At 37.7% G+C, this 18,860-nt stretch overlaps 1 protein-coding gene across 1 annotated transcript in view; it reads right to left on the reverse strand.

Annotated features, from left to right (window-relative positions):
* The window catches only part of LOC127618718 (probable ATP-dependent RNA helicase DHX35), a 29,477-nt gene that overhangs the window by 1,969 nt on the left and 8,648 nt on the right, over positions 1-18,860 (reverse strand). The window contains exons 7-19 of the mRNA XM_052091328.1: positions 17,758-17,827; positions 17,603-17,662; positions 17,299-17,411; positions 15,101-15,197; positions 13,091-13,249; positions 12,640-12,850; positions 3,668-3,792; positions 3,469-3,523; positions 3,190-3,380; positions 2,998-3,075; positions 2,741-2,870; positions 287-368; positions 37-108 (exon numbers count right to left, since the gene is read on the reverse strand). Of these exons, the coding sequence (XP_051947288.1) occupies positions 37-108; positions 287-368; positions 2,741-2,870; positions 2,998-3,075; positions 3,190-3,380; positions 3,469-3,523; positions 3,668-3,792; positions 12,640-12,850; positions 13,091-13,249; positions 15,101-15,197; positions 17,299-17,411; positions 17,603-17,662; positions 17,758-17,827 (1,443 nt within the window). The remainder of the gene's footprint in view (positions 1-36; positions 109-286; positions 369-2,740; positions 2,871-2,997; positions 3,076-3,189; positions 3,381-3,468; positions 3,524-3,667; positions 3,793-12,639; positions 12,851-13,090; positions 13,250-15,100; positions 15,198-17,298; positions 17,412-17,602; positions 17,663-17,757; positions 17,828-18,860) is intronic.

The following is an 18,860-nucleotide window of genomic DNA, read 5'->3' on the forward strand; positions in this document are numbered from 1 at the left end:
ATTGAAAAGATGTTTATTTGGTTATGAATAATGTACCATTTTGGGGGCTTTTCTCCATACAGCACAGAATCAGGGTGTATGTACAGTTCTCTATCATCTCGCAGCGTCCTGTACATGAAAATAAATCACAAGAAATACATAATGCAAGTATAACATTAACAATAATGCTGATGTGCAAAAGAAAATTTGGATAAACACATTTATGGCTGGAAGTGTTAGATGATACTAGTGATAAAAAAGGAATTATTGATGAAAAAGAAAGGTGAAACTGATTGACTGGACTGACCTGTAGGAGCCGGAGTGATGCATACGAGCAGCATTTGCAAAAAATCCTGACACAATACATCTGAGAATCACATCCGGGTCACCTTGAGAGCAGACAGAAGATCAGAGTTAGAATCAGACTAATATGACAATGTAATCTGACAATACGACTGTGACACGGCAGAGGGCGAAGCCGGGTCCTTTATCAGGCTAATCAAGCCTCCGAGAGGAATAGAGGCCGACTGCGGACGGTGGTGTGACAGAGAAAGAGCATTTAAGGGTAGCTACCCTTGTGTGTGTTTGTGGGTGTGTGTCTTTTTATTTAATTAAATGTCGTTTATATTGTCAAGCCGGTTCTTGCCACCTCCTTTCCATTAATACCTTTATACTGGTGCCGAAACACGGGAGTTCTCGCTGCTACCGTCCACCCCAACGGAGCAGCCGTGGCCATCTACTGGGGGATGGAGGAGCCCGGCTGACTGGAAATGGAGGAACGGCCACCGACCGCCAACCGCAAGGGGAGAATGGGCTCCTAGCCGACCGCCTGGAGCAGTCAGGGCCCCTGCCAGGGGTGGGGGGAGCCCCTACCAGCCGCTAAACGTGGCGGGGTCAAGAGAGGACCACTGACCACAAGCGGTGAGGGGTTCCCGGCCGACCGCCTGGAGCGGAAGAACCGCTGCCAGGGGCGGGGGAGACCCCTTCTGTTCCCCGAGAACGCGGCAGGGCGTTCTGTCCGCCAGGGACTGGAGGACTGCCTCCGATCCACCCGGGGATGTGCAGCTGTCATTTGTTAGAGGGTGGAGGAGTAGCCAAGGACCAAGCTAAGGCAACACGGAGAGCCTGCTTGACAATATAAACAACATTTAATTAAATAAAAAGACACACACACAAACACACACATGGCAGCTGCCCATAAACGCTCGCTCTCTCTCTCTCGCACCACCGTCCGCAGTCGGCCTTTATCCCTCTCGGAGGCTTGATTAGCCTGACAAGGGACCGGGTGTGTAGAATCACGACCCGGCCCCGCCCTCCGCCCAGTCACAATGACAAACTGATATGACAATATGATCTGACAATACAGCAAACCACTATGACAAACAAATATGCCAAATACAGAAAACCAATATGACAATACGAATGACAATGTGACTAACCAATATCAAAGTACGATAAACTGAAGTTTCACTTTTCACAATAACTTTTTTTTTCAAAGCAGCTATACAGAAAATACAACTAACCAATATAACAAAACAATCAAACGTACAAATGCTGCAATTTAATTATACAAATATAGAGTCTGCATGTGCTGCGTGCTTCACAAAATGTATTTATTTTGTTTAATTACTAAGATGGAACACTTCTGATTTGTCTGCAAATTTCAAAGCACTTGTTCAGTTTTGGTCATAATGCCTAAATGCATTGGAAAGTAGAGCTGACAGGCCCATTCGAGCTTAAAAAAAGTACCGGTAGTCCCTTTAAAATGATGTATCATTAAAATATGATGTAACGATATGACAAACCGTTCAGACAATACAACAAACTAATATGACAATACGACAAACCCATCTGATAATACGATCTGGCAATACAACAAAATGGTATGACAAGATGGAGTTGAAAAACCAGAGCTTGATGCTATAGCCCACTGGTTGGCAACCTTTTTGACATGGAGTGTCATTTTTAATATTCCTAGTTAATGGCTGTGTTGATGCCTCACTTTATTTCCAGGATTAATATATATTTTGAATCAGACTCAGGTTTTTGAACCCCACAATGTGTGTTTATGTTTACTCTTTTAAATGTAGTTTTGGAAGTCACCATCATTGTGGTTTAAGGAGGGTGTATGCTGGGTTGAAATGTTAATGTTTCGTTTTGATGTTAATGTTAAAGTGAAGCTCTGCCTAAATTGATCTGCACCGCCAACTCGTGATGCACTAATGGCTTGGTGCTGCGCTCGTCTGTTGACAATAACACAGTCTCATAACACTTCAAGAATCTTTAGCTTCCCATTCAGCTCATAAAAACACGCTGAGTGATCATGAGTAAGCATTACATTAAGAGGTATGTAGTACATATGGTGGTGGCGCAGTGGGCTAAAGCACTGAACTGATAAGCAGATGGTTGTCGGTTCAATCCCCACAGCCACCACTATTGTGTCCTTGAGCAAGGCACTTAACTCCAGGTTACTGCGGGGGGATTGTCCCTGTAATAAGGGCACTGTAAGTCACTTTGGATAAAAGCATCTGCCAAATGCATAAATGTAGGTAGATTGGCATGCAGATGAAAGGGACATGTAAATAAAAAAGCAAACTCCTCTCTCACTGTTGTTTGGGTGCCAGCAATTACCCCTCTGTGTGCCATAGGTTTTCGACCCCTGCTATAGTCTTTACAGTAGTATGTATTATTGTATGTCCTTTAGACCTAACATTAGCATTAAAGTTGATCACAGATATGTTAACCTGATATGACAACTTACCTTCACTGGATGTTCGAGGCACCTTAAACTTATTGAGGAGGTGTCGTAGCTGCTCTCGAACGGTCACAGCACGCAAGAGACCTTTATAGTTCAGGAAATGATCCTGACACCACTGAGAGCTCTTCTGATGCTGTGGGAAACAAGAACGCATTTGGTCTTCATAAATACATTTCATTAGCTGGGTTTGTATAGTGTATCATTTTTATGAAAATCAGTCTTTCAATAGCAGGATATGATATGTCTGTCAGAGTGGTTACCTTTATAAAAGCCTCATAAACGTTCAACATGGTCAAATGATCACCTTCAGCCACAGCAAACTTCCTGTGCTCACGTGCCTGATGTCATAGAAAGACAGATTGGAAAATAAAGGTATTCATGGTAAAATATTTAGTTGATGATTAAGATAAAATTAAGGGTACAAGATAGAAATATTGAAGTCAAACGCATACAGCTGATTTCTTCTGATTGTGTGGCACCATAAAAATGTTCTGAATTTGCATCATGGCTGCTATGGTGACAATCTCCTTGGAACAGCTGAAGTTTCCTGATTCCAGCAGCATCTTGGCAAACATGGGACTGAGGGGAAACTCTGCCATACGCACGCCCATCGGGTCAGTCAGACGCCCGTATTGATCCAGACCTGATAGAGCAAGATCTTATGAGAATACAAAGATCATCAACTAGACATTGATAATGAAACAGTGAAAAAGGCAGTGGTGGTTTTATACCTCCAAGAGCGAAGAGCAGCTCCAGAGCTTGAACCATAGACTGAGCCGGTGGAGGCTGGAATGCAAAAACCAAACAGCAATGACTCACATCTGATCGCACCAAACTGTGCTGAGGATTTCCATTATAAAACAATGAAAGGATTCATAAATGTGTTTATATTTGTTATATTTGCAGAAGATATCAGTATCTGGCACTCACAGATAGGAAGTTGAATCGCAGAACATTGTCGATTCCCAGAGCTTTGAGCTGAAGAATGACTGGAGCCAAATTAGAGCGCTGCATCTCTGGAACTGTAGATGCAGGCAACTTCTCAAAGTCCTCCTCTGATAGAGAGAAAAAGAAAGAGAGAGAGTGCTGTGTTGTGTTGTGTTACAGTATTGTACAATATAGTGCAGTGGAGTAAAGTACAGTTTCATGTTGTATAGTTTAGTCCAATGAGTGTAGTGTAGTACTGTGCAGAGGGGCTATCAACTGGGCTTAGAAACTGAAGTTGAACTTTTACCTAAAATATTACAAAAAACTCTAATTAACCTTCCTATGGTATTCAGTCATTTTTGACCGAAACACATTTTCCTCATTTAAAATAAATGGTTTCCTTTATCTGAGCAGTATGAGACTTTTACTCCATTTGCCATCTGAATATAAAAAAATAAATTAAAAAATATCTTCTTTTTTTTTGTATATACAATCAATAAATCAGCCTCAATGCAGATAAAACCAGACAGAAATTACAGGGTAAGACCCTAAAACATCCTCAGTACAAAACATACACACTCACACATTTACAGACACTCAAAAATGAATTGGTGAGACTAAAACACAGAGCTTTTTTATTTACATCTACCAAAAAAAAATTATTAAATCAGTCACAATGCTAAACACACACACACTCAGAAATGAAGGGGTGAGAGGATAACACACTCACAATGCAGAAAACACACACACACACACACACACACACACACACACACACACACACACACACACACACAGAACTAGGGCATTGATAATTTGAGCTCTACAGCCATATTTTGGCCATAATTGCCTTTAAACGTCATCTGTTGTTTTCCAGCAGATGATAGCAGTTTGACACACTCACTCACGCACGCACACGCGCACACACGTTTGAAAAATTACTTTTAAATATAAAAAGTTTGAAATTGCAAAATGTTTACTCTGTGTCTTCTGTTTTATACTCTAATTGAATTTTCTGAATTTTAACAGTTCGTTTACGTTTCTTGATGTTCATTTTTTGACATAATTATGCATTTACTTTGAGTTATTATTATGTTTAAAATAAATTAGAAAATTGCTTATGTGTCTTCCCTTTGTAACACCATGGTCAGGTTTGATTGCAAGAATAATGACAATAGCAGCAAAAACTGGCACTTCAAATCAATTTTAAAATGCTAAACTTTGACAAATAATAGGTTGATAATGTCTAAATATATATCCAAATGCACATCTTGTAATAAAATATAAAATTAGGTTACAATAAGCCATCAGACTACACAGTAGGTTGCTACAACTATCTACTGGCTGTTACTGGCATGACATGGTGTTCAAGTTATGTTATTGATATTTTGTTTACCAGATGGCAGCAAACTTCCCTCAATTTATGTCACATTCTCATATTTTATTAATGTTTCAAATTATAGAAGTGTAGGTTCTGAATGTTTTTTGTTGTTGTTTTTATGGCTTATTTGTATATGCAAATTAAAGGTAAAAAGTTAGATATTTACATGTTGAAATGATTGAATAACATGAATAAAATCCTAAATGAAATGAATAATTTTATTGTTCTTACTTCAAGGAAGAAGAAATGGTATCATTATAATAAAAATATCAGAAAAAGGGTTACACATCTGTCCGGTCCAAAATTACCATGAATACCATAGGGAGGAGCCATTTTCCAATACCATAGGAGGGTTATATTTGAATTTAAAAGTCACCAGATTTTTACATTTACGTTGTTTCCTTAGTCCACAAGAGGGCGCAATGAATACATATTAGCCAAAAAGCACCGCTGTATATTACTGCAAAGAACATTCCTGGATATTAAAAAAGAGCATTCAATTTAAAATTAAAATGCATAAAATAGAAAAGAATAAAAAGGTTTAGCCAAATCATATTCTCAAATGGGCAAAAAAAAAGCTTGAATAGACAGTTCTTAGTTAACTGTGTAGGCATCAGAACATGTTGAAATACATTTACAGATATAAACAATTAGCATAATTCAATGGTTGAAGTAAGTAGTGCATTGCTTATCAGAGACTAAAAACGAAATGTTTTCATTTTAGTTCATTCGTAGCAGAAAAAGTATTTTTTCGTTCTGGTTCCAGCATTCTGCCGCACACCTCTTTTCAAATGGTAACCGGTTAGAATTTTCTTCTTTTTTTGTTAAATGACAGCACTCTGTTCTAAGGGTGATACTCACAAGAAGAACAATAACAAGCACAGTATACAGCTAATAAAGTCCTGAATCAAGTTTATTTTACAACCACTATTTGGGTGCACACTCATTGCTCTCGACTCTTCAATAAGCCATATGAAACCAAACATTATCACAAAGAAAGGCCTAAATAAAAAAGAAACTAATAATAATTGAATTTTAATTATAGATCTGTATCTCACTCAAAACCTTGCAGCAATAAATCTATATTAATGCATAAGCCTAGAAAACAACTAAGAAGTGCCCAGAACTTTTTATCTTTAATATCTGTCCTAGCACACATGCATCACTCAGACATCTATTTGATGTGTGTGTTTACATCTGGAAGACATATTTTTTTACATTGTTTGCTCATCTGCAATACGTCTTTAAGACGTTTGTCAATATGTATGTTTTAGATGTCAGTAAGACATTCATCAGATCTCTTTGAAACATTTATGATTTACAATGTTTGTAAATCTGATCTTTTCAAGATGTTTAGCAGATTTTAATTAGATTGTGATTCTTTCCAGATGAAAAAATCTCGGAGATGTGTGCTATCTGGGTTGTATCTGGATTAAAGGTGTATGTATATGTAGTTTCTGTATATAGTTGTTAAAAAGGTCAGTAAACAGGAGTGACTGACAGATCATTGTGAAAATGTACTAGTTGAAATTCCATTTTTGATATCAAGAATTAAGTTTTTACTACTACAAACCTACTTACTGATGTAAAAAACATTAGTACATTCACTAGTAGTAATTCCATTGATGATATCAAGAATCATGGACATTTTAACAAATCAAAATTGAATTGTTGATATCTATAATTCATAATCTGCATGTGATGAAATGTTGAAAGGGCTTGCGATAGTCACCCTGCCATAATGCCTTTGCCTTCTATAGGCAACAATGAAATGTTGTCCCATTATATCGCTCACCAAATTCTTGCCATTACAAATCAATGCACTGTGGTACGTGATGTTGAGAGATGGGGAATTCAGGTGTAGCCAAATGTAACAATTTTAGATTTTTGTTGGTTCTTGTTAGAGAGATTTAAAGGGCACTTTATAAATTGCTTCCCAGAATTAAAATAGTAATAGTAGAGTAGAATTTTTGAAAAATATGTGTACAATGATGTACAGTACACTAACATGAGATGAAGACTCTTGTCATCAGTCTTAGTGAAAAGGCTACTTTATCCATGAGCACCACTACATTGAGATCATTGACTTGTTTTATCTCGATAAACCACTATATAAATATACAGTGCTTTGAAAATTATTTGACCCCCATCCTGATTTCTTCAGTTTTTGTGTTCAAAAATTCAAACAAAATTTAACATATCACAAAGGCAATCGGAGTAAACAATAATAATGTTATTTATTGAAGCAAAAAGGTTATCCAATACCAACTGGCCCTGTGTGGAAAAAGTATTTGCCCTAAATACTTAAGTCTATGAAACTGCATTCATAATGGGGTTCAGCTGGACTAGAAACACACAGGCCCTATTTACTGTCAGCCCAATTCAATCAAATCAACAACTAAATAAAACTTTTCTTGGCTAAAAGGTCTCACCCAGTAGCACACAATGCCAAGGTCGAAGGGAATTCCAGAAATTATGAGGAATAAGGTGATTGAAATACATCTGTAGGGTGCTACTGGATGTTTAGATCAATTCAAGCATCAGAAATAATTAATATTTATTAATTATTAATTAATTAAATTAAATAATAGAATTTAACTCGGGCACCAATCTTTGACAAGAGAAAAATTATAGTAAGTTACTGATCAAGTAAAAATCTACCCTGAAGGTTGAGTATTTTGATTATTAATCAAAATAATCATGAAGGGGCGGAACTAGTCAAATTATTGCCATACGAATCCAACAGTAATACGGTTACATTTGGCTTCTAACTACAACAAAATAACGATACACTGAAGTAATATGGGAGTTCTTGACGTGGCAGAGGCTGGCTTCAACACAATATTCAAACAAACAACTAGGAGTACTTATTATAATATAACAAGATTTATTATAATCAAAACCAATGAACACCACCAATACTATATGAATACAACACAAAATCACAACAGGGAAATCCTAACTAAATAGTGGCGCTATATGCTAGTGTATGTATGTATGTGGGGGTGTGTCTAGATATGTTAACAAAGAATACAATATAGCAGATTAAACTCCACATGGAGAACTAGGTTCAAAATGGAGGATCAGGTCCACATGGGGAACTAGGTTCAAAATGGCGAACGAGATTCAAATGGAAACTAAATTCAAAATGGAGGATCAGGCCCAGCATGGAGAACCAGGTATAAAATGGAGGATCAGGTCCACATGGAGAACTAGTTTCAAAATGGAAGATCAGGTCCACATGGAGAACTAGGTTCAAAATGGAGGATCAGGTCCACATGGGGAACTAGTTTCAAAATGGAGGATCAGGTCCACATGGAGAACTAGTTTCAAAATGGTGAACGAGATTCAAATGGAAACTAAATTCAAAATGGAGGATCAGGCCCAGCATGGAGAACTAGTTTCAAAATGGAGGATCAGCTTCACATGGAGAACTAGGTTCAAAATGGAGGATCAGGTCCACATGGGGAACTAGTTTCAAAATGGAGGATCAGGTCCACATGGAGAACTAGTTTCAAAATGGAAGATCAGCTTCACATGGAGAACTAGGTTCAAAATGGAGGATCAGGTCCACATGGGGAACTAGGTTCAAAATGGCGAACGAGATTCAAATGGAAACTAAATTCAAAATGGAGGATCAGGCCCAGCATGGAGAACCAGGTATAAAATGGAGGATCAGGTCCACATGGAGAACTAGTTTCAAAATGGAGGATCAGGTACACATGGAGAACTAGGTTCCAAATGGAGGACTAGATCAAAAAGGTGGAGCAAACGATAATTTGAATGTGGAGGGTAAGGAGGAAAGAAAGATGGCTGGATCAAATACAGAGCAACAGAGCTAATACCACGTGTGGGTGGAAATGAGCAGGCACACAAAGGAACTGACGAAACAGGAGGGAGAATTTGAACATAAACCGTGGTGCCGCTCACTCTGTGAATTTCAGTGAGAGAGAGAGAGAGAGAGAGAGAGAGAGAACGAACAAAAAGGGGTGCATGCAATCTAACTGGGGGTAACCGCACGTAACAGCGGGATTGAATCGTTAGTTCAGATCACTCAATAAACAACATTTCACCCAAAATTGACGACTCACAAATCAAAACAGCATACAGCGATCGGAGTAAAACATACAAATTATACTCAAAACATCAGCACTTACAATCAAATACACGATTTAGTTGTACAAGAAAAGTCACTGTTTATAAACGAAATCTGCCCAGATATCAAGCCTTACTTGGGGAAATCCTGTGTGATTTCAGCAGTGTTATCCGTTTGAATTCCTGTTGCATTGAGTGGTCAGGAGAAAACGATCTGGAATTGGTCCTTTGTCTTACGCTCTGCAGTCCAGTGATGAAGAGATATGCAGGAGATAGCCAACGCTGATAGAAAACGAGGGAGAAGGGAAGCTGGATGACTTTCCGTTTTCAAAATAAATTCAATGTTGTCTTGCAGTGAAAATGAATGAACCAGTTGTAATAAGATACTACAAAACTGGAACAAAGCTAAGTTAATCTTACGCTACCGTGACTAAATGGTGAGGTTAGAAAAACGAGGTCTCTTTGCTCTTTGTCCAAAAAGGAGGGAGAAACTCCTTTTAAATGTGCACGAATACAGATGTCCCTCTAACAGCCAGCTGGAGCTTAGCACAGAGAGAGCGAACTCACCTCTGTCCGCTGGTTGTGTTGACAAGATGAAGTCATCGGTCATAGGCCGCTTTTTGACCTATGGCTTTTGAGACTGGTCCATGGGCGGGACTTCACATCCAGCTGTGAAACTGTGACGGACCCTGGGAAACTGAGTTCAATGTCTCACCTTTGATCATAGAACAATGGGCCATGTGGTCTCCGCTGCCATTTTGATTGGCGCAAGGCCCTATACATCAGTCTTGGAGGATTACAAAGCTATTTCTAAGACTCTGGGACACCAAAGAACCACAGTGAGAGCCATTATCTCCAAATGGAGAACACTTGGCACAGTAGTGAACCTTCCCAGAAGTGGCCAACCTTCCCAAATTCCTCCAAGAGAACTGCAACGACTAAACCAGGAAGTCACAAAAAAGCTAAGGGCAACATCCAAGGAACTGCAGGCCTCTCTTGCATCAATTAAGGTCAATGTTCATGACTCCACTATCAGAAATACACTGGGGAAAAAACGCCATCCATGCAAGAGTGGCGAGGCGAAAACCACTGCTAACCCAGAAGAACATTAAGGCTCGTTTGAATTTTGCAAAAACACACCTTGATGATCCTCAAATCTTATGGGAGAATGTTCTGTGAACTGTCAAAAGTGGAACTGTTTGGAAGACAGGGGCCCCGTTACATCTGCCGTAAATCAAACAGAATTCCACAAAAAGAACATTATACCTATGGTCAAGCATGGTGGTAATGTGATGGTGTGGGGATGTTTTGTTGCTTCAGGGCCAGGGCGACTTACAATAATTGAGGAAAACATTAATTCTGCTCTCTAAAAGAAAATCCTAAAGGAGAATGTCCGAACATCAGGCCATGATTTGAAGCTCAAGCGCAACTGGGTTATGCAGCAAGACAATGATCCAAAGCATAGGAGTAAGTCCACATCTGAATGGCCCAAAAGAAGATAAATTAAAGTTTTGGAGTGGCCTAGTCAAAGTCCTGACTTGAATGGGCAGTTCATGCCTGAAAACCCTCCAATGTGGCTAAACTAAAGCAGTTCTACAAAGAGTGGGACAAAGTTCCACCACAGCATTGTGAAAGACCGATTTCCAGTTATCCGAAACGTTTGATTGCAGATGTTGCTGCTAAAGGTGGCACAACCAGCTATTAAGTTATATATAGTAAGCGATATAGGTGTTGGATAACTTTTTTGCTTCAATAATATTTATATATATATATATATATATATATATATATATATATATATATATATATATATATATATATATATATATATATATATTTATTTATTTATTTGAAAACTGTATTTTGTGTTTACTCAGGTTGCCTTTGTTTTATGTAATATCTCGTTTGAAGATCTAAGACAATTTAGAATGAAAAACCCCCCAAAAAATAGAACGAATCAGGATCACATCATTGTAATATGTTCAAATAATTTCAAAACAATGGAATAAAAGTATTTTTAATTACCCAATTAATTAGCCTCAAAGTGATTTATTAATTGTCCCTAACATTACCTCAGTTTTACATAATATTTTTTTGTCACATAGCTGGTTATGCTAGTTTGCTACATTTTATCTAGCAATAGCATACGTTACCATGCTAAATGCTAAGTACTAATAGCTCTTAAAGTAAAGCAACATGTTAGCATGTTATGTTGTCTGTGTACCCATCCTCAACCTAAGCAGAAGTTTCGCTCTTCACCACAATGGTACCAGCGTTACAGAATTGGTTCTAAATCTCAAAACAAAACCATTAAACCCTATTAAGTTTCCCTATTTTTTCTTGAACAAAAATGCATGAAATAACACTTCATTTCAAAGAATTTACTCTCCTTATTAGGGCTGGATACCGATACAGATTTTCTGATTCGATTCTGATTCACGAGCTGTCAATTCCATTCAATTCTGATTTGATTCAATATTGATTCATATGGGTATATTTCAGTTATAATATAATTTTTTGCATACAGTAAAAGAAAGAAATTCTCAGAATACAGTTGGTGCATTAAAAAAATATAAATATAAATTTTACTAATTATGTTTTATTCATTTTTGCCATTTTGGTCACATTTAAAAAAAAACATTTTAATGAACAAATCATGTATTCAATCAATAGATATGACATTATATTGCATATTTTATATTTTGTTACACATTTATTTTTTAATTGCATAATTTGTACTATTTTCAAGTATATACATTGATTTGTTAAAACAGGTACTGTCTCTTTAAGAAAACCAGCATTTCTGTAAATGAGCGCATATTAACAAGAGAGACTCAAATGCTTTATCTCATCTCATCGCTGCTGAATATTCTCCAATATACTACACTATTACTTGTGATTGAAATGTAAACATTTACCAGCCAGGATCTACATTTTTAGTTGAATAATGCAAAATTTGGATGCAAATGCAAGTGATTTCCTCTCATTGTAGAGGGCGGAGTATAGAGTAAAATAAAGATCTTGGGAAATCGATCTAGATTCGATATATCATTCAAATGAAGATTTCAATGCATCGAAACTCAATTTTGTTACGTAGATCACAAATAATATGATTTCACAAATCAGACAACCTGCGTTTTCCTGTTTTGTCAGTGCATTTGTTTTTTAAATAAGAACATGTGAAACAATACAAATATGAAGGCTTTATACAGGCGAAGAGTTTACACATGTTTTGTACATTTAAATTTGGATGTTTTTGTTAATGTATATTCAATTTATTTAAAAAAAGTCAGCTCATTTGGAAACCTTTATGATGATGTCATGTTTGTGAGTAAAACAAAAATATCCTTATACTTGTTATTTTTTACTTAATATTTGAGTAATTGATTACTTGTTTTTTTTTATGTGTTAAGGTACACAACTACAAAAATCTTGAAATGCCCATCCCTAGTTTCTATGAAAACCATTCTTTAGTTTTGTGTAAATCGCACTACAGTACCTGTGTAGAGTCTGAAACACTTCCCTGCACGGTTTCGTCCTGCTCTTCCCGCTCTCTGACATGCGGAGGCTTTAGAGATGGGCGTTACGATCAGTGACTCTATTGCTGTATGAGGATTATATGCTCTCAGCTTCACAAACGCACAGTCAATGACAAACACTACGCCATTAATGGTGATGGACGTCTCAGCTATATTGGTAGCAACCACCACCTGAAGGAAAATAAGATCATGTGTGTTAAACATGGTCCACTAAGGTGAAGTTCATGACTATGGCTGAATCCCAATTTGCATACCATCCATCCCATAAAGTATGCAAGATTAGGATATAACATTGCAGTTTGTCCCAATATGGCATACAGTCTTCATATTTTACAGTCACATCACACACATTTCATAATTAGTATGTGAATTGGGAAACAGCCCAGTTATGTTGAGTGTGTGCAGTTGCACCTTTCTGACAGTAGGGGGAATCCTCTCAAACACTCTCATCTGTTCATTATATGGAAGACCTGCATACATGGGCATCACACACAGGTGCTTCTTCATACCGTAGCGGGACAGAGTTCGAGCCTGTTCCTGAAGCATAGACACCACCTTCTCCACCTCCTCCTGTAAACACACAGATCAATGCATTTTAACCTCCTTTGACCTGAGCGTGACTGCTGTGAAAAACATATGGCAATGTGTGTGGACAGGGGGACTAAGTTGTAATTTTTAAATAATACCAAGTTATAGAAAGTCAGATTTATTTTAATCCAATTGTTTATTATGTTCTCAAGAGTGTTGGTTATTCATGTTTTTAACGTTAAAGACATTACATCAGAAATTAGCATAATTAATTCTGATTCAATGTAATGTCCAGCACCGTCCAATCACTGCCAACCATGTTAAAATAAAATGATCCATTATAAATTGTGAATCTATGTACTTATTATCATTGTCTCACGTGTGCCAAACACGTTGAGTGATCCAAACATCATCTGCAGCCTGAAACTGAACTTTAGTCAGATTTTTTGAGTGTATGTAGAGCTATAGGATGCTCCCTATTTAGTGAATGACTTAACCTCAAGTGTGCTGTCTCTCTGCACTGGTCTCAGAACAGTTTGAAATGAAAGATGAACGAATTGATTCTCAATGTGAAAATGCAAAGTATGATTTCTAAGGGAAAAAATGTGCTGAAGTACACATTAGTGTATATTGTGTCTAGCACTGTGGCGTTTCGCAATATATCTGTAACATTTTAAAAATGGTATATCGACTGAATCTAAAGACTCTAATCTTTTGACTCAAACAGGGTTAATGTAAAAACTTACTTAGGTCTCTTACCAGATGTACATCGATTAGCCACAACATTAAAACCACCTGCCTAATATTGTGTAGGTCCCCCTCATGCCGCCAAAACAGCGCCAACCCGCATCTCAGAATAACATTCAGACTGTCGTGAGTGAAAATCCCAGGAGATCATCAATTACAGAAATACTCAAACCAGATAATCTGACACCAACAATCATCCATGAGATTATCTAATCAGCCAATCATTTGGCAGTAGTGCATAAAATCATGCAGATATGGGTCAGGAGCTTCAATTAATGTTCACTTCAACCATCAGAATGGGGAAAAATGTGATCCCAGATGGGCTGGTTTGAGTATTTCTGTAATTGATGATCTTCTGGGATTTTCACACACAACAGTCTCTAGAATTTACTCAGAATAGAGCCAAAAACAAAAAACATCCAGTGAGCGACAGTTCTGCTGATGGAAATGTCTTGTTGATGAAAGAGGTTAACAGAGAATGTTCAGACTGGTTTGAACTGACAAAGTCTACTGTAACTCATATAACCACTCTGTACAATTGTGGTGAGAAGAATATCATGTCTGAATGTTATTCGGAGATGCGGGTTGGCGCTGTTTTGGCGGCACGAGTGGGACCTACACAATATTAGACGGGTGGTTTTAATGTTGTGGCTGATCGGTGTAGTTCTGTTGGCGTTTCTCCCAAAAACAAACTTTGCTGTAGTCGGCACCATGTTGTTTTGTCAGATGACTCTGTACATCAAAAGTTTAACCATTTTTTGACATCCCAGAGTCTTCTGAACTGAGATCAGTCAGATTCAATTATTTTAAATTATGTGTTGAGTATAGCGAAGCAAAAATTTTATTTTAAATTGCAACGACTTCCAAGCAGTTCCAAGTTTTTAATAATAAAACAATAGACAGAATAAAATATATCCTAACAGACTGATATGTATACAGAAACATGTTATAGCTATGGAGATATTAGTATCATCGTTCATGTTTTTACTTCTTTATTACCGTTACAGTAAAGTATAAACAGATTAGTGAGTTCAAAAATAAAATGGCAAAAAAAAAATATTTAGAAATTATATTTGGTAGTCTTTTGTTGCCAGGTTCATCACTTATAGATTTCACACCAATACACACACACCCACACACACACACCTGTCCTGTGAGAAATGCCAACACATCACCATCATCTTCTGTCTCATGAATCTTCAGCACCGTTTCAACCGTGGCCTTTACATAGTCTGGAACTGGACTGCTCACAACAGACAAAAACACAGATTCATATCTCTGACACTTTTCACAGGGTTCATTCTCTCAGAATACAATGTGCATTTCATGAAGCACACTATGGAGGATGAGGACAGCCATTATTAAAAATAAATCAATAAATATACATTTGCTTATAACTGTAAAAAATGGAAAAAATATAAATAGAAATATACAAATAAAAGTTCAAATCTGATATACATAAGCATTTATACTTTTATTTACTTATTTATGTATAATTGTATTAATTTCCACATTTATTTACTACCTTAATTATTTCTACATTTATATATTTCTTTGTCCGTATGTTAATGAGGGGGGCGTGCTTTATCCCTGAGGCAGAGCTGTTGAGCTCAGAGTGGAGCTTGGAGGCCACAGTGACACCTTGTGGTTGACAAATTTAAATACAACCGAAACAGTCACAGATGGGTTTGGGCATGCACAGAGATGGACTTCAGTTGCAAAAAAATTGAACAAAAATGAACAATTGCCTTGAGACTCGACTTGGACTCGAAATCATAGACTCATGAAAAACACGAGTCAGTTTACGACTGTGTTTCCCACTGGCGCTCTCTCTGTTTATGCATTGTCGTTTTCTGTTAAGCGTTATCAAATGGCATACACATCAAAAGTGGATTGAAACGGTGCTATTCGCAGCCTGGATCAATGGACAAAGCAGCCTGAGTGCAGAGCAGCTGCGCGTACGTGTCTCGCAGACCGGACTTGAGCGCTCAACCTCACAGCTCACATTACAGCGCTGCAAGGACCAGCGAGAAGCATGGTGTGAGTCACGGAAACATTTCGGTGAGCAAACATTAAACGGCCCAACAACACAGCATTGACACTGAGAAAACACTGTGACATGCACAGACATCAATTAGCAGACTTATCACAGAGTTCACATTTATCATGAATTTACTACAGTTAGCTATACTATAAGGGAGAGGGAGAGAGAGAGACAGAGAGAGAGAGAGACGCACGGATACACATTTGGAATCATCACTGTCAGATCAACATATTATTATCCTAATGTAACCAAACTACTCTCCTTCGGTCTACCCGCCCTCTCCCTCCACGCCACAGTAGGTGTCCACTGGTGTGGAAGAGAAAATCCACTCAATGCCCATGCACAAAGCTACACAGCTGCTGCTTAGGGGCACGTCTGTAACATGTACAGCAAGTGTGTATTGTCTACCACATTGCTTTCCATATACTACACTGTCAATAAAATCATCATGTACATGCATAATTAAAGGAAAGAATATCAATATATTTACACGAGAATGACAGGAATTGATGTTTCATGCACTGTAAAGGTACGCACAGCTGATATTCAACAAGATGCGTAATGCGCCCGCCAATTACAATCAAGGGCATTTTACATGGCACGCAGTAACCGAGAGTCCCAATTAATTCGGATTAAGGCAAGTCACGACACCACCACGAGGACTTTGGGAATTGGGCCTTCCAAATTGTGGAGAAATAACAGTTGCCTGAAGACAGAGCAGAAGTGTTTACTTGCGGATCGGTCTTGAGCTCTCAACTGCGACGTGTAGGTTACAGCTTTAACGGTACTTGTCCGCTGGCAACTTTCCAACTGTAAACGCGCATATTTAAGATGATATTTTTTCTTGTGTACTGAAAGCAATGATAGACAATACGCACTCACTTTACGCAGAACAAACACGCTCTCGAGCGTTGTGATTCGGCCATTGAGCGGATTTCTTCAGCGCCTGTGGACACGCAGTGAGAAGTACTGCGCGAGTCGCAGGAACCATTTGAATTCGGCACAGAATTCTCTGGTGAAATCCTCTATGAAACCTTAGGCGAGTAAACTAGTTTAGAATCATATTAAACGGCCTGACATTCTGAAAAGAATTGACAAATGAACAGGAGAAAACACTGACACACGTATATAAATTAGATCTTTTCACACATCAGCACCCTTTAAAAAAGACCACGAATATACTATGGTAACACTAGCTGTATTAATAATAGTATATTAGATAAATATAGACTAAATACTATTATAGTCTACTAAAACTATGGCTCTATTAAATGTATAATAGGCTACATTACGGTTATACCTTACAGTGTAGAAGAGATCCACAGGGAAGGTTCGGCCCTCAACGGTCAGAATACCACAGGTGTCTTTACTCGGGTCTCCAGACTCATTCAGGTTGAAGAAATCTTGAAATTTCTGAGAGAGAAACAGCTGTTCACTGAACAAACAAACGCAAGCACAGTCCACAAAGCCAATGACTCCAAGAGTGATGGACTGATATATCGGCCAGGCTGATATTTGACCATATTAAGATTATCAGCATCATCCAATAATGAATTTTCAAATACTTTTTGTATCTAACTGTGTGAAATAAAGTTCAGATTAACCTTGGCATCCAGTGTTGCAGAGGCTACAATCAAACGCAGGTCTCTCCGCTTCTTCTGAATCTGAGAAAAGAGAAAAACAATGAGAAAAAAAGAAAAATAAATAAATCACACCAAATGCTCATATCTGATGGAAATAACAAAAAATAAAGTGTCACCTTCTTCAGCAGACCGATGGCAATGTCCGTGTAAAGCGTTCTCTCATGAGCTTCATCCAGCATTAACACACTAAACACAAACAAGAGCAATATTTGTATAGGCCGTGATATCCGGGTCAGAAACTGACAATTAGTGATAGTTGGCAAGGCTGATTAATCGGCCAATATTTTGCTGTGTTCGCTTGACCGATTAACAGGAGTGTTAACTTTCCATTGTGTCAGTTCTAAAGTCTACCAATACATTTGTCAATGAATAGTCAATGAATAGTTCTGTTTTCAAGATTTTTTTCTTTTCAACTTCATGCAAATTAGAGTAAATATTGTATAAATTAAGTGTTTGTTTCACTTTAGAAATGTGTTGTACATTTGATTTGCTGTTGTTAAATTGAATTATGGTTATCTGCATTTATATCAGCCATCCGGCTATCTAGATATCGGTATTTAAATCGACCATTGAAAAACCCATATCGTTCGACCACTACTCACAATGGCTCTGGGCAAAAACTAATATAATATATACCCACATTTATATATACAGTTGAAGTCAGAAGTTTACATACACGAAGGTTGAAGTCATTAAAACTCGTTTTTTAACCACTCCACAGATTTCATATTAGCAGACTATAGTTTTGGCAAGTCGTTTAGAACATCTACTTTGTGCATGACATGAGTAATTTTTCCAACAATTGTTTACAGACAGATTGTTTCAATTTTAATTGACTATATAACAATTCCAGTGGGTCAGAAGTTTACTTACACTAAGTTAACTGTGCCTTTAAGTAGCTTGGAAAATTCCAGAACATGATGTCAAGCCTTTAGACAATTAGTAATTTACCTTCTGATAGGAGGTGTAACTGTGGATGTATTTTAAGGCCAACCTTCAAACACCATGCCTCTTTGCTTGACATCATGGGAAAATCAAAAGAAATCAGCAAAGACCTCATAAAAAAAACTTGTGGACCTCCACAAGTGTGGTTCATCCTTGGGAGCAATTTCCAAATGCCTGAAGGTACCATATTCATCTGTACAAACAATATTACACAAGTATAAACACAATGGGACCACGCAGCCATCATACCGCTCAGGAATGAGACACATTCTGT

Source organism: Xyrauchen texanus, chromosome 25 (genome assembly GCF_025860055.1).
Source record: "Xyrauchen texanus isolate HMW12.3.18 chromosome 25, RBS_HiC_50CHRs, whole genome shotgun sequence".
Taxonomy (NCBI): Eukaryota; Metazoa; Chordata; class Actinopteri; order Cypriniformes; family Catostomidae; genus Xyrauchen; species Xyrauchen texanus.